The 23365-nt window shown below is 36.8% G+C and overlaps 2 protein-coding genes and 1 non-coding gene across 5 annotated transcripts; all 3 read left to right on the forward strand.

The window, feature by feature from the left end:
• Positions 1-4802: 4802 nt before the first annotated feature.
• On the forward strand, positions 4803-4909 carry LOC141675463 (small nucleolar RNA R71). Its single transcript, XR_012556114.1, has one exon. It is a non-coding gene; the product is annotated as a small nucleolar RNA R71 (small nucleolar RNA).
• A 4542-nt stretch (positions 4910-9451) lies between these two features.
• Positions 9452-12948, forward strand: LOC141670936 (putative LRR receptor-like serine/threonine-protein kinase At3g47570). 2 transcript variants are annotated; one of them, XM_074476990.1, is made up of 2 exons: positions 9452-12243; positions 12409-12948. In XM_074476990.1, exons 1-2 carry the CDS (start codon positions 11837-11839, stop codon positions 12788-12790), a joined length of 789 nt encoding a protein of 262 aa, XP_074333091.1. In that variant the 5' UTR covers positions 9452-11836; the 3' UTR covers positions 12791-12948. The 2 variants fall into 2 exon arrangements, with proteins under 2 accessions (XP_074333091.1, XP_074333092.1); XM_074476991.1 differs by having other exon boundaries at positions 12417-12948.
• Positions 12949-15732: 2784 nt separating this feature from the next.
• LOC141670986 (LRR receptor-like serine/threonine-protein kinase EFR) lies at positions 15733-19702 on the forward strand. Of its 2 annotated transcripts, XM_074477052.1 has the most exons (3): positions 15972-16106; positions 16184-18843; positions 19013-19702. In XM_074477052.1, exons 2-3 carry the CDS (start codon positions 16338-16340, stop codon positions 19390-19392), a joined length of 2886 nt encoding a protein of 961 aa, XP_074333153.1. In that variant the 5' UTR covers positions 15972-16106; positions 16184-16337; the 3' UTR covers positions 19393-19702. The 2 variants fall into 2 exon arrangements, with proteins under 2 accessions (XP_074333152.1, XP_074333153.1); XM_074477051.1 differs by having other exon boundaries at positions 15733-18843; positions 19013-19691.
• Positions 19703-23365: the final 3663 nt, after the last annotated feature.

Raw genomic sequence — 23365 nt, forward strand, 5'->3', positions numbered from 1 at the left:
CAACAAATCATGGGTTGCCTCCCACGCAGCGCTTCTTTTTCGTCATTAGCTTGACTTTGCGTACCTTCCTCACGTTTACAATAAAATTGCACTAACCACTTCTAGGTTTGCCGTGTCCCCATAGTAGTGCTTCAAATGCTAACCATTAACCTTGAATGCTTGGTCCGGATCATTCTAAAAAATCTCCACCGCTCCATGTGGAAACACAGTTTTGACAATAAAAGGTCCAGACCACCTTAATTTCAACTTCCCAGGAAAAAGTCGGAGACGAGAGTTGAATAAGAGAACTTGTTGCCCCGGCACGAATAACTTAGGATGTAGCTTCCTATCGTGCCACCTCTTCACCTTTTCCTTGTACATTTTGTTATTCTTGTACGCTTGAAGTCGAAATTCATCAAGTTCATTAAGCTGGAGCATTCTCTTCTTACCAGCTGCATCTAAAACCAGGTTCAACTTTTTCAACGCCCAATAGGCCTTATGCTCAAGCTCTGTAGGTAAATGACATCCCTTACCATACACCAGTTGAAACGGGGACATACCAAGTGGAGTTTTGTATGTTGTTCTGTAGGCCCAAACAGCTTCATCAAGCTTTAAAGACCAATCCTTCCTTGACGGACAAACAACCTTCTCCAGAATGCGCTTGATCTCTCTGTTAGACACTTCCGCTTGACCATTTGTTTGCGGATGATAGGCAGTAGCAACTCGATGATTCACATTATAATGCTGCATCATAGAAGTGAACTTATGGTTGCAGAAATGCGACCCTTCATCACTTATGATTACCCGAGGCGGTCCAAACCTTGTTAAAATCTGCTTATGAAGAAAATTCAACACTGCCTTTGCATCATTTGTCGGTAGAGCTTTGACTTCTACCCATTTTGAGACATAATCGACTGCCAGCAAGATGTACTGATTATTGCAGGACGAGACAAAAGGCCCCATGAAATCGATTCCCCAAACATCAAAAACCTCGACTTCAAGCATCACATTTAACAACATCTCATCCTTTCTCGTCAAATTTCCCACTCTTTGGCAACGATCACACCTTAAAACAAACTGATGAGCATCCTTAAACAAAGTAGGCCAGAAAAAACCTGCTTGCAGAATACGAGCTGCCGTCTTCTCACCACCATAGTGTCCACCATAAACTGTGGAGTGGCATTCTCGTAATATCCCCTCTGTCTCACAGAACGGGATACATCTCCTGATGATCTGGTCAGCTCCCTGTCTAAACAAATATGGTTCATCCCACATATACCACTTCACCTCATGCAGAAACTTCTTCTTTTGAGCTGAGGTCAAATTAGGAGGCATTATATTGCTGACAAGATAGTTTACAATATCTGCAAACCATGGCTCTTCCTCCTGAACTGCGAACAACTGCTTATCCGGAAAAGATTCATTGATCAATGTCTTATCCTGTGAAGTAGACTCGGGATCCTCCAATCTAGAGAGATGGTCAGCTACTTGATTCTCAGTACCTTTTCGATCCTTGATCTCTAACTCAAATTCCTGAAGTAAGAGCACCCAACGAATGAGTCTCGACTTCGAATCCTTCTTGGAAACCAAATAGCGAATGGCCGCATGATCAGTGAATACTGTCACTTTTGTCCCAAGCAGATAAGATCGAAATTTCTCGAAACCAAAGACTATAGCCAAGTGTTCCTTCTCAGTAGTGGTGTAGTTCATTTGGGCCCCATTTAAGGTCTTACTAGCATAGTAGACCACATGAAAGAGATTATTCTTGCGCTACCCAAGAACTGCACCTACCGCATAATCACTCGCATCATACATCATCTCAAACGGCTCTGTCCAATCCGGTGCGGTAATTACTGGTGCCGTGATTAAACTCTTCTTGAGAGTCTCGAATGCCGACAAACATTCATCATCAAATTTGAAAGGCACATCTTTCTCAAGCAAGTTGCACAACGGATTAGATATCTTTGAAAAGTCCTTGATGAACCGCCGATAAAAACCCGCATGACCAAGAAAACTACGGATTCCTTTTACAGAAATAGGTGGTGGAAAATTTTCAATGACTCCCACCTTGGATTTATCCATCTCAAGACCCTTGCTAGAGACCTTATGCCCGAGAATAATGCCTTTACGCACCATAAATTAACATTTCTCCCAATTGAGCACCAGATTAGTTTCCACACACCTTTTGAGTACGGCACGAAGATTATTCAAACATTCATCATACGAATGTCCAAAGACGGAGAAGTCGTCCATGAACACCTCAACATTATTACCAATCATGTTAGAGAATATAGCCATCATACATCTCTGAAAAGTGGTCGGTGTGCCACATAACCCAAACGAAAATCTGTGAAAAGCAAACGTGCCAAATGGACAAGTGAAGGTAGTCTTTTCCTGATCCTCTGGTGCAATACAAATCTGATTATACCCTGAGTAGCCATCTAGAAGACAATAATACTCATGACCAGCCAACCTGTCAAGCATCTGATCAATAAATGGAAGAGGGAAGTGATCCTTCCTCGTGGCTTTGTTCAACTTTCGGTAATCCATGCATACTCTCCATCCTGTAACTGTTCGAGTGGGGATGAGCTCATTCTTCTCATTTGCTACCACAGTAATACCTCTTTTCTTAGGCACACATTGTACGGGTCTCACCCAAGAACTGTCAGAAATAGGATAAATGATGTCTGCATCTAGCCATTTCAGAATTTCTTTCTTCACCACCTCCTTCATGATAGGATTAAGTCTGCGCTGCTGCTCAACAGTTGGCTTACTACCTTCCTCTAGCAGAATTTTATGCATACAATATGAAGGGCTGATCCCTTTGATGTCTGCTATGGTCCATCCAATAGCTGATTTGAATTCTCTCAAAATCCTTAAGAGCTTGTCTTCCTCACTACCTGAAAGGTCAGATGCAATAATAACAGGTAAAGTAGATGCATTACCTAAAAAAGCATACCTCAAGTGTTCAGGTAATGGCTTGAGCTCCAAGGTAGGTGCTTCCTCTATTGATGGTTTGAGCTTTCCTTCAGCATTCTTGAGGTCAGAAGTACCAAGAGATTCAAACGGCATGTCCAGCTTTCGCTTCCAGGGAGAAGCATTTAGATATTGTAATTGATCGTTGCCATCTTCATCATCACTGTCAAAATCCCCCACTAAGGCCTTTTCCAATGCATCAGACATTAGCATGTGATCGAGTTCTGAAGTAACCGCAGAATCAATCACATCCACTTTTAAGCACTCCTCATCTTCTTTAGGGAATTTCATTGCCTTGAACACGTTGAAGGTCACATCCTGATCTTGTACCCGTATAGTAAGTTCACCTTTCTGCACATCTATCAAGGTACGGCCAGTAGCCAATAAAGGTTTTCTCAAGATTATGGGATCTTCTTATCTTCCTCGAAATCCAGAATAACAAAATCTGCAGGAAAGAAGAGCTTATCCACCTTGACTAGCACATCCTCCACTATGCCCCTTGGGTAAGTAATAGAACAATCAGCCAATTGTAGAGACATGTATGTGGGTTTTGGATCAGGCAAATCCAACTTTTGAAGATCGACAATGGCATCAGATTGATGCTTGCTCCCAAATCACAAAGGCACTTGTCAAAAGTCAACTTGCCAATGGTGCAAGGGATGGTGAAGCTCCCTGGATCTTTAAGCTTTGGAGGTAACTTTTGTTGTAGAACAGCGCTGCATTCTTCCGTTAGAGCAACGGTCTCAAGGTCATCCAGTTTCACCTTCCTTGAAAGAATACTCTTCATAAACTTCGCATAACTAGGCATTTGCTCCAGAGCTTCAGCGAAAGGTATGTTGATGTGAAGTTTCTTGAACACCTCCAGAAACTTACCGAACTGTTTATCCAGCTTTTGTTGCTGCAATCTCTTAGGGAAAGATGGTGGAGGATAGAGCTGTTTCTCCCCTGTATTACCCTCATGCAGAGTGTGTTTAACAGTAGTCTTCCTTGGTTTTGCCGCTTTCTCCTTTTGCTTAGCTTCTTCATCTCTAACTTCAGTTTCTCCTTCTTTTGCCTTTTCAGCGTCGGCAACTTTCCCAGACCTTAAGGTAATAGCCTTGACTTGCTCTTTAGCTTCCTTCCTGCCTGGTACTTCCGTGTCACTGGGAAGTGTGCCAGGTTGATGATTGAGCACTGCATTGGCTATTTGACCGATTTGATTTTCCAAGGTCTTGATAGAAACCGCCTGACTCTTGCATAACAGCTTAAGTTCCTCAAAATCAGCACTAGTAGGTGCAGCTGCACTTCCCTGTTGAGGATATGATTGCCTTTGAGCATACTACTGTGGTTGCTGGAATCCAGGTGGATTAAACTGTTTACTCACACCTTGCTGATATGGTGGCTGAATAGCATTCTGATTATTACCCCAGCTGAAATTTGGATGATTTCTGTTGTTAGGATGATAAGTAGCTGGCACAGGCTGCTATTGTCGCTGATAATTATTCACATACTGAACAGATTCGTTGACAAGAGAACACTGATCCGTAGCATGAGAACCTGCACAAAGCTCACAGACCATAGCTATTTGATTAACTCCATATGTATCTAGAGAATCAACCTTCATAGACAGCGCTTGGAGCTGCGCTGCAATAACGGTGGCTGCATCGACTTCCAGAATACCTGTTACCTTCCCAGGTATCATCCTCTGAGTTGGGTTTTGATGCTCATTTGCAGCCATAGTCTCGATAAGATTATAAGCCTCAGTATAGCTTTTGGCCCATAAGGCGCCTCCAGCTGCTGCATCAAGCATGGGCCGAGATTGGGCCCCCAAACCATTATAGAAACCAGTGATCACCATCCAATCGGGCATTCCATGATGTGGACACTTTCTCAACATTTCCTTGTAGCGTTCCCAAGCTTCGCACATAGATTCTGTAGGTTGCTGCGTAAACTGAGTAAGAGCACTCCTCATAGCAGCAGTCTTTGCCATCGGATAAAACTTCACCAGAAACTTTTGCACAAGATCTTGCCAAGTAGTGATGGACCCAGCTGGTTCAGAATGTAACTAGTCCTTAGCTTTGTCCCTCAGTGAGAATGGGAAAAGCCTCAGCTTGATAGCCTCATCAGTCACACCATTACACTTGAAAGTGCTGCAGATCTCGACAAAATTCCTTATGTGCATGTTGGGGTCTTTAGTCGCAGCTCCTCCAAAAGAAACATAATTCTGCACCATCTGAATAGTGCCCGGCTTGATTTCAAAGGTGTTAGCTTGAATAGCCGGATGAAGAATGCTTGACTGAATGTCATCAATTTTAGGCCGAGAAAAGTCCATAAGAGATGGATCCGCCTGAACAATACGATCACCCATGATTACTGGTTCTTTCTGCTCAGTTCCTGAATCCGAATCTTCAAAATCTATCTTCTCCGGAATATCAAGAACTTCGTCTGTCTCTTCAGTTGTATCTAAAGTCCTCTTGCGAGTACGAGAACGAGTTTGCATAAACGCTCGCTAAAGTACCTGAAGCACAACCAGAAACAATAAGTAACAAATACATCCTAATCACTGAGTCCTAACGACCAATGATGGTAAGTACATAAACTAAACAAATACGCCGAGTCCCCGGCAGCGGCGCCAAAAACTTGTTAGGGCAAAAACACGCGCTAATAATACACGCAAGTATACGCGTTCGCAAGTAATATAGAATACTTTCTAGTTCGTTCCCACAGAGACTCAGACTAATTATTGTTTAATTTAACTCACGCACCAACGTATGATTACTTCTCAATGTTAAGACACTAACACTTAGAATTGTTGACTAAATATTAACTACAATTAATTACTTAATTAATCACTTAATTAACACTTCAATTAACAATGTTAAAACACTCATGAGATCACAACTTCATTACTACTTCCTTCAATAGTTATTGTTATTACCCTTAGCATGCAACAGTGATGATATTAATCGAATAACACGAAACTGATAAAAGCCAACTTTCATTGTACTAATACCATTCTACCAAGCATCCACAATTAAGATAGAAGTTGAATAGGCATCAATTATGTTGAGTTCCTATATGTCTACAGAAATTGACAACATAACGATTTAAGCACAAGTTATTCCTTTTGATTACACAGGGCGAATAAAACTGTTAGAGTTACCCACAAATCAGGCACATCATACATGAACCTATGCTAGCATGGCAAGTTCTAAATCTCGAGATCCACCGTCGCTTCACAAGAGATTAACACCCTATCTTATATGTTCGCGACGCACAAAAGACGAATACGCACAACCAATACTAGATATCATACAATCATCACACACTAAGGTATTAAACAATTAACTAAAGAATTCCATAGTAAATCCGTTACGACCCCATGATCACGATTAGCCCATGATAGCACTTATCGTCATCATGGGTTCATATGAAAACATGATAAACAAACACAAGAGAATAATAACTAAACTAATTATATTAAACCAGAGTACGTCACAAGAGTAATTAGGTTCAAAATCAAGAAAACTAGCATCCAATGTTACAACGAAATAAAGAATCACAAGAAAATATGCTTCCTCTTCGTTGCGGTGTGCTAAAACTGTCTTCTTCCTTGTCTCCTTCTCTCCTTGCTTAATACAACCATCCAACCTTGTGAAAACGTCTCTAAATCTCCTTATATAATAGTCCCATAAAACTCAGATTACATAGAAGTTGGAAGCCAAACAGAAGTAGAAGTCTAAAATATTTTATCAAAATTCCCGACCCTGCGCGGCCGCTCAGCATAGCTGAGCGGGCGCTCAGGACCCTACTGGAAAATTCCTGAGTTTGCTCCGTTTCTTCGCTGTAATCTGCCCCTTTCTTTCCTCTCGCAATGGTGAACACATGCCAAGGCTTATTCTTGATGATTACTCTCCCGAAATGCAACTAATACCCTGAAATGCACAAACACTAGAAAAACGCATCAAATACACAAAATACTTGATTTCAAGACACCAATTTAAGCTATTTTAAGACGTTCTAAGTGGTATAAAATGCCACTTATCAGCCTCATAGTTGGACATTCCTAAAGCTAGCGGAAGATGGATTCTGGATGGGCTTCTACTAGGCCAAGGAATAAGAAGTCTAAACCCGTTAGATTTCTTGTTCACCAAGAACTACGTCAGGCTTGATCCCTATATAATGGGTACGTAGGCACATTGAGAGGGGTAAGAAGTTGAGAGCTGATAAGGGAGCCACCACTTACTCTGATCAATCTCAGCCTAAAACAACCACAAACCACCACACACCGCTTGATTTTCCGGCGAAGAACCACCGTCATAGATCTTGATTCCGGCGAGAAATCTCAAACTTTATTGTTACCAAATTCCCCCGTCAACATTTAATACCACTCCCTACTATTGAGTTACACTATAATTATATTTTAGTGGAAGATCATAATAAATGGATAATATCAAACTTGTAAAATGTTTAGAACGTTAGTTCATGCCAATTCATTAACCCTTTAGTTGTGCGGAGTCTGGTATGTCTTCGGAGATATCTGCAGAGGGAGATGTTAGCTATCGAATTCTTCTATTATAACTTTTCAACGGGAAACGGCCTGCCGAAAGCAGCATGTTCATAGATGGTGGTGGTAGTAATCTTCATGGCTATGTGATGAAGGAACTTCCACAAGGAGTGATGCACATCGTTGACCCATGGATTGTACTAGATCAAGAAGAACATGGCTCGAGTGTACATCAATCATTTAGCTGATCTATCATGGAGATGTGCCTAGCATCATTATTTAAACGGGGATAGTATGTTCCGAGGAGACTCCAGGAAAACGTATTGACGTCAGTGTTGCTAAGTTCTTAAATGTGGCAAGAGACAAACTTTTGCAGCGCTGGCGGTAACCATTGGCAGTGTCTGCACTCCTAATTAATGTAAATACAATCTTTTAAAATTTTAAGTTTAAAAGTAATTGACATGAGTTTCCTTGCTTAATATTTGCTTCTTATCCCGAGGCTATGTTCTAAAGGGTTCTAAATTTTGTATTATTTACAAAATAGTCTTACTTTTACTTAATATTGGTCTTTTAAAATTAATCTTATGAATTATTTTTGTAGCTTTCTTATTTATTTAAAATGATTAAATATTATCTTCATCTCTGTAAATGTTATGAAATAGAACAAGATTATGACTCAATTCAAACACAATTTTTGTAAACAATCAAACAATAAATTAACAACGGATTCTATTCTCCCAAAGAAGCTGTATTGTCAGTAGTGTTCTTTCAGGCACTGGATATCAGCATTTTCACTGCTATTTTCTTTTGACTCTTTTCGAGGAAAAATAAACTACATTGAGCTCGACTTCTTAACGTAATATGCACGTTTGGAAGACAATATGCACCTGCAAAGCAGGGTAATTGTGTGCTTTAAGTCTCCGTCTTGATAAATCAAACAGAACGGGCATGGTATGTTAGGAAAGATTACTCTAGAGCAGATTTTCCCTGCATCCAAGTTAGCTGCTACTGACCTTAGAGCTTTTCGAATTATTTCGCATTTATTTTTTCATTAGCTTATTGTCTTGCCACAAACTTAAGTTGTCAACAGTCATGTAGAAATCTGTAATTTTGAGGCTTGCTTTCCAGTTCCATTGTAATTTTGGAAAGTTTAAATTGCTTGACTTGCAAAAGTCGCCAACCCAAACAAATGGCCCGAGAGTGGAGAGCAAAGAATTTTTTGGGTAATCGACAAGATAATGCTGTGAACAAAGACTTTGTTTTCCTGCATGCGATTTTATAATTCCTGACCCTTTCTGAAACTTCAAACTATAATGACTACTTGACAAGCACCATGAACACATGGGTGCTCTTTTGCAGCATGCGCACTAACAATCAAACAGTCAAGTTAGAAGGTTAATAATGTTTGTTAACCATTGGTTAAAAACTTCAAAGATTGTATTTCTTGACTTGCAAAGTCGCCAACCCAAACAAATGGCTGAAGCCTGGAGACACAAATCATTATACTTGTACTGAGAAGAAGCGTTTCAATTTATTTTTTAATTTCTTCAAAATGTTAATTAATTAATACTAAAAATTAGATTTTTTTACTTAGAAAAATTAATTACCTTCAAGATTTTACAAAACTAGACATGTGATTTCATATTTTCCTATTTTTTTTTCAATTCAACTTTTAGAAATTAAAAAATTAGGGCAATTACCTTTTAAAAATTGACCATTAATGAAAGAAACTAAACTTTCTATATTAATTTGTGTCCAAACAAAAGTTGCTGTATTAATATTCTTAACTTACTCTTTCACATAATTTCTTCTTAAAATTATGTTAAAGTAAAATTGCTGGGGTGTTCAATTAATTTTTATTTTTATATTAAAATCATGTGAGATTTGAAAATCAACTAGAAAGTGCTGATTACTAGTATAGGTTTTAGAATAATTCGTTTCCCTGTTAAGGCCAGATCAAGCATGCCAAAGTGCGTTTCAGAGTTCAATTTCAAAGTGTGGAGTAAAAAATGTCATGTACATCTGTGGATTCAACCTGCATAAGTGTAATTTTAAGTGCTATAAATAGATACTACGTTTCTGTCATACCTGCATCTGCACTCCTAATACTTAACCCCTGCAGCATTTTCTCTTCTTAATCCCTTCAACCTTGATTTTCAACTTTTCACTAATTCACATCCTTTTAATTTTTGTATTCCGAACCTCAAAAACATGTGTGTTTTCATTTTCAAGCAATATCACTGATGAACAAGCTTTACTTTCTTTCAAGTATTCAATAACAGATGATCCGATGGGTGTGCTAGCCTCATGGAACACTTCCATCCAATTCTGTCAGTGGGCAGGCGTTACATGTCGCCACAAACGACAAAGGGTTACAGTGCTCAACCTTTCCTCACTACACTTGGTGGGTACGTTGTCACCTCACGTTGGAAATCTCTCCTTACTCCAGGGAATCTACCTGAAAAGAAACAACTTCCACGCCTCAATCCCAAGTGAAATTGGCCGACTGGTTCGCCTACAATATCTTTATCTGGGCTATAATTCTTTTGAGGGCGTATTTTCCTGCCAATTTGAGTCATTGTGCAGATATTAGAAACATCAGTATTTATGGCAACGATCTAGAAGGGGAATTACCCAGTGACTTTTCTTCTTGGTCTAAGCTTGATGTGTTTGATCTTTCAAAAAACCATTTTACCGGATCAATTCCACCATCGATAGGGAATGTATCATCTCTGCGTTCTCTTTATCTTGGTGAAAATAATCTGGTGGGGGAGATACCTTTTGATGTTTCTCATCTTGCAAAATTAGAAATTCTTGATTTGTCAGCAAACAGATTGTCCGGTATGATTCCCCTACAACTTTACAACAATTCATTCCTCTATGATGTTGGTCTTGGCCAGAATGAACTAGAAGGAACGCTTCCACCAGATTTGGGTTTCACCCTTCCTATGCTGCAAGATTTCTTTGCTTGTGGAAACAGATTTTCAGGCCCTCTTCCATCGTCAATAATTAATGCATCCAATTTGGTTATGCTTGAAATCTCCGCAAACAATATCACTGGGCCTAAACCAAATAATTTGGGTAGCCTTTCTAGTATTGAATAACTAAATTTGGGTCAGAATCCACTTGGAGACGATATGCAGCCCAATGATTGGAGCTTCTTCAATTCTTTGGTCAATTGTATGCATTTAAAGAAATTGGGCTTATCAGAGACTAGTTTAAGAGGGCAACTCCCAAATTCAATTGTAAATCTTACTACAATGGAGCACCTGTATCTGTACCGAAACTACATATACGGAAGCATACCTCGTGAAATTGGAAAACTCAAGGACATGAGAGTACTTTCACTGTCTTACAACTTATTAACCGGGACCATTCCAGAATCAATTGGAGAGCTATCAAAATTAGGCATACTAGCTTTATTTGATAACAACATTTCTGGAATAATACCCACTTCCATTAGCAACATTACTCATTTACTTGATCTCTATTTGGAGAATAATATGCTCGAAGGAAGCATACCTGCTCAATTGCTTAATATCTCAAGTATACAGGAGTTATTCCTTGCTAACAACAGGCTTAGAGGTGTTATACCTGAGGAAAATGTGTGTTCTTCCCATTTCCTAACAATTGATTTTTCCGAGAATCTATTTACCGGCCCACTTCCATCCAATATTGGTAACTTCAAACAATTGGTTGCACTAGATGTTTCGTATAACAAACTAACCGGAGATATACCTGCTAGCCTTGCTGGATGTTTGATGTTGGAGAAGCTATAGGGAACCATTTTCAAGGTAAAATTCCATTCTCTTTCGGAGCTTTGAAAAATCTTGAATTTTTAGATCTTTCAAACAATAATATCTTGGGGAGTATTACAAGTTTTTTTGATAAGTTTCACATGATATTTCTCAACTTGTCGCACAACAAGCTTGGAGGAGAAGTATCAAAAAGAGGTCTATTTTCTAACGCAAGTGCTTTTTCGATCATTGGAAATTTGCATCTTTGTGGAGGTATTCAAGCATTGCATTTGCCTGCTTGTCCCGTAAAAGTCACGGGGAATAAGAAAAATACATTTTCCATTAGAATGATACTCATCCTGGTCCTTGTACCCCTCAGTGTCTTGTTAGCATCTCTTGGTTTGATTTTCTATCGACATCGAAATTCCAAGAAGTTAGATAACCCCATTCTAGTATTAAAGGATAACCAATATCCTAAACTTTCATATCAAGATATTTTACTCGCTACAAATGGGTTTCTCCAAACAATTTGCTTGGGGAAGGAAGATACGGTTCTGTTTACAAAGGAGTTCTTGAATTATTGGAACTCATAGTTGCTGTGAAGGTACTTAACTTTGAAGTACGTGGAGCCAACAAGAGTTTTTTGGCAGAGTGTGAAATGTTGAGGAACATTCGTCATCGGAATCTTATCAAGATCATCACGGCATGCTCCAGCATTGATCACAAGGGTAATGACTTCAAGGCATTGGTTTTTGAGTTCATGGCTAATGGGAATTTGGACACTTGGTTGCATCCAAGTACTCATCATCATGAAGGTAATAAAAGAAATTTAACTCTACTCCAAAGACTAAATATTGCCATTAATGTTGCACTAGGAGTAGATTATCTACATCATCATAGTCATGCAAGTATCATTCATTCCGACATAAAACCTAGTAACATTCTTCTTAACGAGGATTTCGTGGGATTTTGGTTTGGCGAGGTTTTCTTTTGCTACAAGCGATATCAATCAAGCGCAAATGAGTTCAACCGGTGTATGTGGAACAGTTGGATATGTTCCACCAGGTGATTTTTCATACTATATTTATCAATATTTAATACTTCTTTGAATATTGAGATAAACGATTACTAAATTTTGTTTAAATTTGCTTAAATTATCAGAAATTTTCAGATAGCGGAGTATTATATCTTAAAAAATGTTTCTGTTTTCCAATTATATAAACCCGTTAGTTGTGCAGAGTATGGAATGTGTGGGGAGATATCTGCACCGGGAGATGTGTATAGTTATGGAATTCTTTTATTAGAAATGTTTTCGGGGAAGTGGCCTACAAAAACAGACAATGACAGTGACAAGGATCTTCATGACTATGTGAGAAAGGCTCTCCCACAAAGAGTGATGGACATTGTTGATCCACGGATTATACTAGATCAAGAACATGGTTCAAATGTAAATCAATCACACAACAGGGCACCCATGGAGGTATGCCTGGCATCAGTATTTGAAGTGGGGATATTATGTTCCGGAGAGACTCCACAAAAACGCATTGACATTAGTGTTGCTATAACGTTGTTACATAGGGCAAGGGACAAACTTCTGCAGGGCAGTCAGTAATCTGGTTGAGTTGAGAATGACAAGGAAGAATGTGTACCTATGGACTTCCTATACTTCTATCCATTTATTTTTTGTAAATTTGATCTGTAGTTTCCATGAGTTGAAACCTTTCTTAAAATATTGCAATTATGTTTTCTTCTTATGTACGCTAAGACATGTTGGCCTATATGCTAAAATATATATTTCTTTCTGTTTTGGTAAATTATGTGCTAAAAATATTTCACTCTTCATGATTTTTCGACAAGGATAACATACTGCAGTAAAGAAGCCACGAAACTATGAATTTGGTGTGATTAGTGCAGATTATGAACGGTAACCTTAGTGCATAAAGATTTATTTGTAGTTATTTCTTATTCCAATAATTTGGACAGCTGGGATGATTGATTGAAAAAATATTGGGTGGTTTGGAAAAGATAGATGTACTTGGGACAAAGAATTTAACCGGATATTTGCTTTGTTTATGTTGTTACATTCTCTAGATTGATTAGTCTGTGGTGTGGACCTTCCCTGTTTCTGCAAGAGTGGAGTGAGTTCCTTGCTCAAGCATCTCCCTATCCTATAAAACTGATATCGAATTTTTGTTCCTGTCTGCATCAGCCTGTTTAAAGCGATCATTGACTTCTACAGCAGCTTATTTCATTGTTTGTCTTTGATATTCAGTATTGAGTAACCAGAGATTGAAAAGTACCGGAGACGCGACTGTGTAAGGTTCTAACTTATAGTTCAATACCTTAATTTACTAATTTATATTCTTCTCCTGTTCATCGAAAGGTCACAACTTGAATTTGTTGAGTACTTAGTTCAATCTTAATGATTCTCGAATGGTGAGAGTTCTGATGAACTTACATGCAGTTTTTGCCTGAAGTTTTTCTTTAACTTGGAGCTCTCTTTTTCTTGCCCTCTATGCATCAGTCCTCGTTAGAAGTACTAGAATATTTGCTACATGGTTATTAATTGCATATTAGAATGTACAATATAGATATGAACAGTTGTTAAAATCCAATATAAGGCTCTTGTAAGTCCTCTTAATAATTGAGCGCTTCTGGAGAAACAACGTTAACGTAACATGGTATTAGAGCTCAAGTTGGCAAATGTCACGAGTTCGATTGCCTGGTACTCAAGATGGGTGCTAGTGATCAACTCTTCGACCCAACGATACACGCTCAAGATGTTTTTTCTATTAATTAAGTGCAATATCCAAAATTTTGCAGCTAGCTACAAATTTAAGCTGTTCGGCAATCTGGATGAGCATCTTATTAATAGATTTAGACTATCTGGATAACCATCTTATCAATGGTTGATGACATACTGATACTAATACCGATAGTGATTGCTTAAGAAGCGGATGGTGCAAGAAGGCGGACAAAGTAGAAATCATCAGGCATTGCTAAGAACTAGAGATGCTATGCTATTAACACTTGCTTGAGGTAAATATTAACAGTTCGCAAACAGTTGAACACTTGATTTAATATAGTCATTTTAGATCAACCAAAACCACAAACTCAAGTTTTTAGTGCTACTAGGATGATGATATAACATTTGCTGGATATCCAGGAGCAAGGTGCACCAATCTGCAACATGAATTGCTAACTCGCCAACCCCAAACAATATATAATATTTGTTAGATAAAACCATTGGTTCAACCTTTCCATATAACATTTCCTTTTCAATTAAACAAAACAGTTTCGAATCTTTGACCATTTGTTCATTTTGGTCGGCCAATACCACTACCTAAAATCATGGTTTTAAAAATTACTGAGTTTACTTGATCATCCGATTAATTTTTAGAAAGGGCTACGTTTGATTTTGGAATCTGATTAATTAGTGCATAGTTTTTTAAATCACTTTTGTTAACATGGATATGGATAATTGAACCTCTAATCTCAACTTAGAAATTTAGCTAGTATTGCTAAATCAGTGTTGAGTTTAATTTTTTTTTAAAAAATTATTAGATTAGTCCCATGTTCCCCTTCATCATATATATTTTTATATAAAACTTTTGAGTAAAATAAAATGTTGAAAATAATATCCCTGATACATTCAAAATCCTTTGGAATATTAACAAGATTTCAGGTTTCAGTATAACAAAATTGGTCAAATAAGTTTGAGATGAAAAGATTGTTCACACATAGTCTGTTATTGTAAAATATACTAGTATCTAAATAGTTGTGTCACGTGTGAAAATACTCCTCCCAGAACATAATAATTGATTAATTAATTTCCACCATTCTTGACTCTTTGGCTGGAGACAAAACATAAATAATTGATCAATTTGCTGCAACTTAACAATATTCCAGCTCATTTGTCCTTGATCCTTGCTATACGGTTATCAACATTGTAAGATACTATAATCTATAATATCTTGTTTTCCATATGATATCTGAACTTGCTAATAGTTCCAATAATTTTCTTAAAATTAATTCACTGTGCATTCTGTAGTTTTATATCAGCAAGTGGTTACTTTGGCAGATTCATCAGCCTACCAATGTCTGTGGCAGCCACTCTCTATACCAGAAAATTAGAAGTGTGAATGGAACTATATGTCAATTTTATTATCGTTTACCTAATCTCAAGTTAAGAATGCTATCTTACAACTAATGGACTGGCTCAATAATCGATTTATAGCGCTTACCCACCCTTTCACACCTGTTCAGGACGCAACAATGTGTCAAGTTGTATCGGTGGCCTCAGTGATGTGAAAACTAGAATCTTAAGAAGTCCTCATCTGCATAACATGGTACATTGTTTCACATCTAATAGGATTTTCATAATTTTTCTAATGTCAACCTTTGTTCCATTTCGAAACTTAAATAATTGTGTTTACACTTGAGAAATATATTAATATAAAACATCAGACTTGTTCAAGAAATGAACTGGATACCAAGATAAGAAGCATATATATTTAGTAGGAAAGATAATACGTAAAGCAAAAATCATGTCAGGCTACCACTTGTAGCCATCATTCATGACTATTTTGGCTAAACCTGCTTGAACTTATAAAGCCATTTGCTGGATAAAACATAGATATAATTGTATTCTGCTAAATATTCACTGCCAATACTTAACCACTGCAGCATTTTCTCTTCTTGATCCTTCAACCATGATTTTCAACTTTTTCCGATTCAACATTCTCTTAGTTTTGTTATTCGGAACCTCAACAACATTTGTATATTCATTTTCAAGTAATGTCACTGATGAACAGGCGTTGCTTTCTTTTAAAAATTCAATAACAGATGACCCATTAGGTGTGCTAGACTCGTGGAACAGTTCCATCCAGTTTTGTCATTGGACAGGCATAAAGTGCAGCAGACAGAGGGTAACACTACTTAACCTCTCTTCACTACACTTGGTAGGAACACTGTCACCTAACATTGGAAATCTATCCTTTCTCAGGGGTATTTACCTCGATCAAAACAGCTTTCATGGCTCAATCCCGAATGAAATTGGCCGACTATTTCGCCTACAATATCTTTCTCTGGGGAGCAACTCATTTGAAGGCGGATTTCCTGCCAATTTGAATCGTTGTATAGATATCAGACTGATCAATATGCAAAACAACAATCTTGAAGGAGAATTAGCAATTGACTTTGATTCTTGGTCTAAGCTTGATGTGTTTTCTCTTGCAATCAATCATTTTAGTGGATTACTTCCACCTTCAATAGGGAATATATCATCGCTTCGTCATCTTTATCTAGGTGGTAACAATCTTAGGGGAAGAATCCCGAATGAAATTGGTCGACTGGTCCGCCTACAATATCTTTATCTGGAACTCAATTCTTTTGAAGGAGTATTTCCTGTCAATTTAAGTCATTGTGTAGATATTAGAAATATCAGTATGTATTCCAACGATCTTCAAGGGGAACTACCCACTGATTTTTCTTCTTGGTCTAAGCTTGATAGGTTTGATCTTCGACTAAATCATTTTACCGGATCAATTCCACCTGCGATAGGGAATTCATCTCTGCGTGTACTTTATCTAGCTGATAATTATCTAGTGGGGAGGATACCTTTTAATTTGCCAGCAAAACTAGAGACTCTTGATTTGTCTACAAACAGATTGTCCGGTACGGTTCCCCTACAACTTTACAACAATTCCTTCCTCTACGCTCTTAGTCTTACCGAGAATGAGCTAGTAGGAACGCTTCCAACATATTTGGGTTTCACCCTTCCTAAGCTGCAAAAGTTCTTTGTTGGTTTAAACAAACTTTCGGGCCCGATTCCACCATCAATAGTTAATGCAACCAATTTAGTTATACTTGATATACCGGGAAACAATATTACCGGGCCTATACCAAATAATTTGGGTAGCCTTTTTAATCTTCAATCTCTAGATCTGGGTTATAATCCACTTGGAGAGAGTATGCAACCCGGTGACTTGAGCTTCTTCAAATCTTTGATCAATTGTACCCATCTAGAGGACTTGGGCTTAGACTGGAGTAATTTAAGAGGGCAGCTCCCGAATTCAATTGTAAATCTCTCCACCAGTATGGAGGAACTATATCTGTACGGAAATCATATATACGGAAGCATACCTCGTGAAATTGGGAAACTAGTGAACCTGAGAGTACTACATTTGAGATACAATTTGTTAAATGGGACCATTCCAGAATCCGTTGGAAAGCTATCAAAGTTAGGAGAACTGGATTTGAGTAAAAACAATATTTCAGGATCAATTCCAACTTCCATCGGCAACTTTACTAAATTAGTTAGTCTCTATTTGGAGAATAATATGCTCCAAGGAAGCCTACCTACTCAATTGTTTAACATCTCAACTTTAGAGCATTTGCACCTTGCAAACAACAAGCTTAGCAGTGTAATACCTGATGAAGTTGTGCTTTCTTCCCATTGTCTATACCTTAATTTGTCCAACAATCTATTCACCGGCCCCCTTCCATCCAACATTGGTACCTTCAAACAATTAGTTCAACTTGATTTTTCGTATAACAAACTCACAGGAGTTATACCTGCTACCCTTGATGGATGTTTGATGTTGGAGGAGGTCTCTATAGTAGGAAACCATTTTCAAGGTAAAATTCCATCCTCTTTCAAAGCATTGAAAAATCTTGCATTTTTAGATCTTTCAAACAATAATATCTCAGGAAGTATTCCAAGTTTTTTTGATGGGTTTCAAATGATATTTCTCAACCTGTCGCACAACAGGCTTGGAGGACAAGTGTCAGAAAAAGGTCTCTTTTCAAACTTTAGTGCTTTTTCGGTCACTGGAAATTTGGAGCTTTGTGGAGGTATTCAAGCACTGCATTTACCTGCTTGTCCTGTAAAAGTCTCGAGGAATAAGAAAAAAGCTTTATCAAGTAAAATGATACTCATCCTGGTCCTTGTACCCCTCAGTATCTTGTTAGCATGTCTTGCTTTAATTTTCTATCGACGCCGAAATTCCAAAAAGTTGAAAGACCCCATTCCAGTATTAATGGGTAATCAATATCCCAAATTTTCATACCAAGACCTTTTACTCGCTACAAATGGGTTTTCTCCGAACAGTTTGCTCGGTGAAGGAAGATACGGTTCTGTTTATAAAGGAGTTCTCGAATCAGTGGAACTTATAGTTGCTGTGAAGGTACTAAATGTTGAAGTTCGTGGAGCGAACAAAAGTTTTTTGGTAGAGTGTGAAACTTTGAGAAACATTCGTCATCGGAATCTTATCAAAATCATCACAGCATGCTCTAGCATTGATCATAAGGGAAATGACTTCAAGGCATTGGTTTTTGAGTTCATGACCAATGGAAGTTTGGACAGCTGGTTGCATCCAAGTCCTCATCATCAACATCAAGGAAATGAAAGAAATTTAAATTTACTCCAAAGACTAAATATCGCCATTGATGTTGCGTTGGGAGTAGATTACCTACATCATCACAGTCATGCAAGTATCATTCATTCTGACATAAAGCCGAGTAACATTCTTCTTGACGAGGATTTCGTTGCTCATATTGGCGATTTTGGTTTGGCAAGGTTTTCTTTTGCAACAACAGGTAATGTCGAAGAAGCAAAAATGAACTCAACTGGTGTATGTGGAACGGTTGGATATGTTCCTCCAGGTACTTTTTCATACTTTTTTTAACTATTGTTTAGTACTTCTGTATTCTACAGTGCACATGATTACTATATTTTACTTCCAAATCTTTATTAAAAGATATATTCAAACTTATAGAAATATGACATAGGGATTATTATTTTTGCCAACTTCTTAACGATTTAGTTGTGCAGAGTATGGGATGTTTGTTAAGATATCCAGAGAGGGAGATGTGTACAGCTACGGAATTCTTGTACTAGAAATGTTCTCGGGGAAACGACCTATTGAAAGCAACATTTTAAGGGAAGGTAGTAATAATCTTCATGACTATGTGAGGAAGGCACTCCCGAGAGTGATGGAAATTGCTGACCCCCGCATCCTACTAGATCAAGAAGAACATGACTCGATTGTGGGTCAACCATCCAGCAAGGCTACTATGGAGGATTGTCTGGCATCGATATTTCAAGTAGGGATATTATGTTCAGAAGAGTCTCCAAGTAAACGCATTGACATTAGTGTTGCTATTAAGAAATTACAGGTGGCAAGAGACAAGCTTCTGCAGGGCGGACAATAACCTGGGTGAGAGCGGCAATCTCCTACTATGAAAAGGATATAAATTACCATATATTTTCCATTTTTCTACATATTTTATGTGTAAGTTGTGTATGTTACTTGTGTTACAGCATTTATATATTAGCATCAGGTCCCCTCAGTTATTTTGTACAGCCTAATTTGGATTTGTATTTCTTAAATATTTTACCGCTATACTTGGCTCTAAATTCTAATGCTTGACTTTTTTAAGTCATTGAACCGATTTTTGATCAGCTTAATGATGATCTCAACTTGGATCTGGTGGGACACCAGTTTAACCTTCAAGATTTTATTAGGTGCATTGTTTAATGAAGTTGGTACCACCTAGTATGGTTTTCAATATTTTCTCGTCTACCTGGTAAAAAAAAAATTTCATCCTTCCATATAAAGGTTGAAATTAACAAAATAAACTATTTTATTATTTTCAATGATTTTTATACCAAAATAAACAATTCGCAATTTCATATTTTGAAATTCACATTTAAAAAGTCAAGTTTGAGTTTATGTAGCCAATTAAAATACAAAGAATTCCAGAAGACAACAAATGTGGAGCCCTCACGTAGTCTAAACTATTATTATTTTCAGTTATTTTTATACCAAAAATATATTTTGCAACTTCATATTTTGAAGTTAATATTTAAAAAATCCTCAAGATTGAGTTTATGCTATTAAATTATCAGTTTAAATTAAAAAAATTAAGGTAATTAATCAAGTTTTATTTCATAACATAAAAATTTAGAGCTAATATATAATATTTACATTTTAATATACAAAAACCATTGTTTATATTATATAATCCCATAAATTAAAAAAGTAAAGGTAAGTAATCAAGTTTTATTTCATATAATATAAAATTTAGAACTAATATATAATATTTACATTTTAATATTCAAAAACCATTACTTTTATTATATAATAATTTTGAATAACTTTGAGTCTACCACAAAATCAATTTAAAATATTTTATTAATTTTCAATGATTTTTATATTAAACAAATTTTTGCAACTTCATATTTTGAAATTAACATTTAAAATCTGTAATTATATAATATGAAAAATTTCAAAATTACAAAATTTTGCAACCTCATATTTTGAAATTAACATTTAAAATATGTAACTATATATCATGAAAAATAAAATATACCAAAAACTATAATATAATAATCTCATCATAATTTGAATAAATCTAAAATTTAAATTTAGAACTTATATAATAATTACATTTTAATATTAAAAAATATAAAACATAAAATTACATTTGACTATTAAAAAAATACAACACCTAAAATTATATGTATTATAATAAATAAATATATAAATATTCATTTATTTATTTATATGATGAGCACCCATGCTTATTAGAGTTATGTAGTCTAATATTTAGAACTCAATTTGATTCAAATATATAATAATTTTGAATAACTTTGTTATCTAATTCTCTAGAGATCTCTATTATATAGTTTTAATTAAATTGTCACCGCATATGTACATAATACATAAGATTTCAAAAATATAAGCAGGGCTATGAATGAATTTTTTTTAATAATATACATTTAAAATATTATTAATATTTTAGGATATAGACATAAATATCTCTTAATATTTTTTTTGAAACGAAATATCTCTTAACATTATTCACTCTTATTATTATTAGAGTCATGTAGTCCAATATTTAGAACTCAATTTGATTCAAATATATAATAATTTTGAATAACTTTGTTATGTAATTCTCTACAGAGATCATATAGTTCTAATTAAATTGACAACACATATGTACATAATACATAAGATTTCAAAAATATAAGCAGTTATGAAATTCATTTTTATAATATACATTTAAAATATTATTACTAATATTTTAGGATAGAGACATGAATATCTCTTAACATTATTTCGAAATTCAAATTTCAAACTAAAAGATAGGTTCTAATAAGTCTAGGATTTTTATATAAATTTTAAACTACTTTAAAATGGTACTTGAGAAGAGCACCACGTAATCAGCTTTCATAAATGGACCTCCATCAATGGATAGCCCAAGCCTATTAAATCGTGTGAGTACAGAATTCAAAACCTACTTTCATACATGATCAGTTTTATGTGGCCAACCTATACTAGCTATAAAATCCTCTCCATCATAGTCTTGTCGTATGACATGGTTTGCCTGTTAAAGTTTTGTTAATCTGTTCAAGTTTTGGTAAGTCTGTTTCTCTGTTGATTCACAACTCAACTATTCCTGTCATGGCTTCTTATCGCAATATTAAAGAAGAGATGGAGAAAAGCTTCGCTAACATCCGTATCGAAGAGGAAGAAGAGGGTGTCTTAATATACAGAGGAACTAATGATGACCTTGCTGAAATTGATTTACGTTGGTGTCTTGTTGGAAAATTTCTTATTGATTCAAGTATAGACTTCCAGACGATGCAACACAAAATGGCATCTCGGCGACCAGAAGGGGAATGTTTGTCAAAGAACTGGATCGTAATAGATATATATTTCAGTTTTACCACGAGATCGACATCAAACGAGTCATGGATGGAAGTCCTTGGACTTTTGGCAGATTTCATTTGATCTTTGAACGCTTGAAGGCTGGAGACAATCCCAGGAAAATAGTTCTAAACAAGATGGATATTTGGGTGCAACTCCATGACATGAACCCAGGTTTTATGGCTCAACGAGTAGTAACAGATATTAATAACTACATAGGTACCTTTGTTGAATCCGATCAGAATAATTTCATAAGAGTATGGAGGGACTATTTACGTGTACGAGTAACAATTCTGATTGATAAACCTCCCAAACGTCGTATGAAGCTCAAGAAATCATATACTAACTGGTGCTGGGTAAATTTCAGATATGAAGGATTTCCAACCTTTTATTTAATTTGCGGTATGATTGGTCACAGTGAGAAGTATTGTGAACGAATGCTTGAGATTCCTGAAGCGCGGATAGAACGCCCATATGGTTCATGCATGAGGGCTGAGCCTAGGCGCAAAAATCACACCATTGGTTCCAAATGGTTACGTCAAGGGGAGAACAATTTTCTGGCCAGTTCTCCGATCCAAGATACAGATAAGGCTGTTAAGGAAATCGTTACAAAATTAAATGAGAATGGAGAGTTTAACTCCACAAAATCAGGGATATCTAATTCGAATATTGTTACAACAAGCCATATCCAGCTGGACGTCAATCAAGGCAGTAATCCGCAATCCTCTGCTGCATGTTCAAAATTCAAAGAGAATAAGACGAGGGAAAACTTAATGCACAATGGGCCGGGTGAGGAAAACATTGGGCTGGGAATGGAAAATACTGGGCTAATTATAACTGATCCTAAAAGGCGTAGAATGGAAGAGCCCAATAATACGGAGGACTCAGACCAATCCAACAAGTTATATAAACACATGCTAGAAGCTGATGCACATGAAAACTTGATTTCAAAAAACGGGACAATGGCGGGTGCTCCAAGGAAGACCCGCCAAGCATCATGAATATGTTAAGCTGGAACTGTCGAGCTGTGGGGCTACCCTCGAACGTTCAATTCCTTATTGATGTCGTTAGACATGAAAAGCCTGACTTCATTTTCTTGTGTGAAACTATAAAGAAAAAAAGTAAACTGGAGTGGATTAAAACTTAGCTAGGTTTTGAGGGCCTTATTGCAGTTGATCCCCAAGGGAGAAGCGGTGGAATAACATTACTTTGGAGGGAAGGTAACAATGCTCGCCTTCTGGGCGATTTAAAAATTGTTGTTACAGGAATGCAGCCATGGCGTTTAACAGGCCTGTATGAAGAGCCAGATAGATCTCAAAGAAGGAAAACATGGGATCTCTTGCGCCATCTAGCCAGAGATTCAAACCTGCCTTGGTGCGTTATTGGAGATTTAAATAATGTTACCTCTCAAGAAGACAAACATGGAGGAGCTCCTTATCCTCGCTGGTTAATTGAAGGTTTTAATGAGGCTT

The sequence above is a fragment of the Apium graveolens genome, chromosome 7, assembly GCF_009905375.1.
Source record: "Apium graveolens cultivar Ventura chromosome 7, ASM990537v1, whole genome shotgun sequence".
Lineage (NCBI taxonomy): Eukaryota > Viridiplantae > Streptophyta > Magnoliopsida > Apiales > Apiaceae > Apium > Apium graveolens.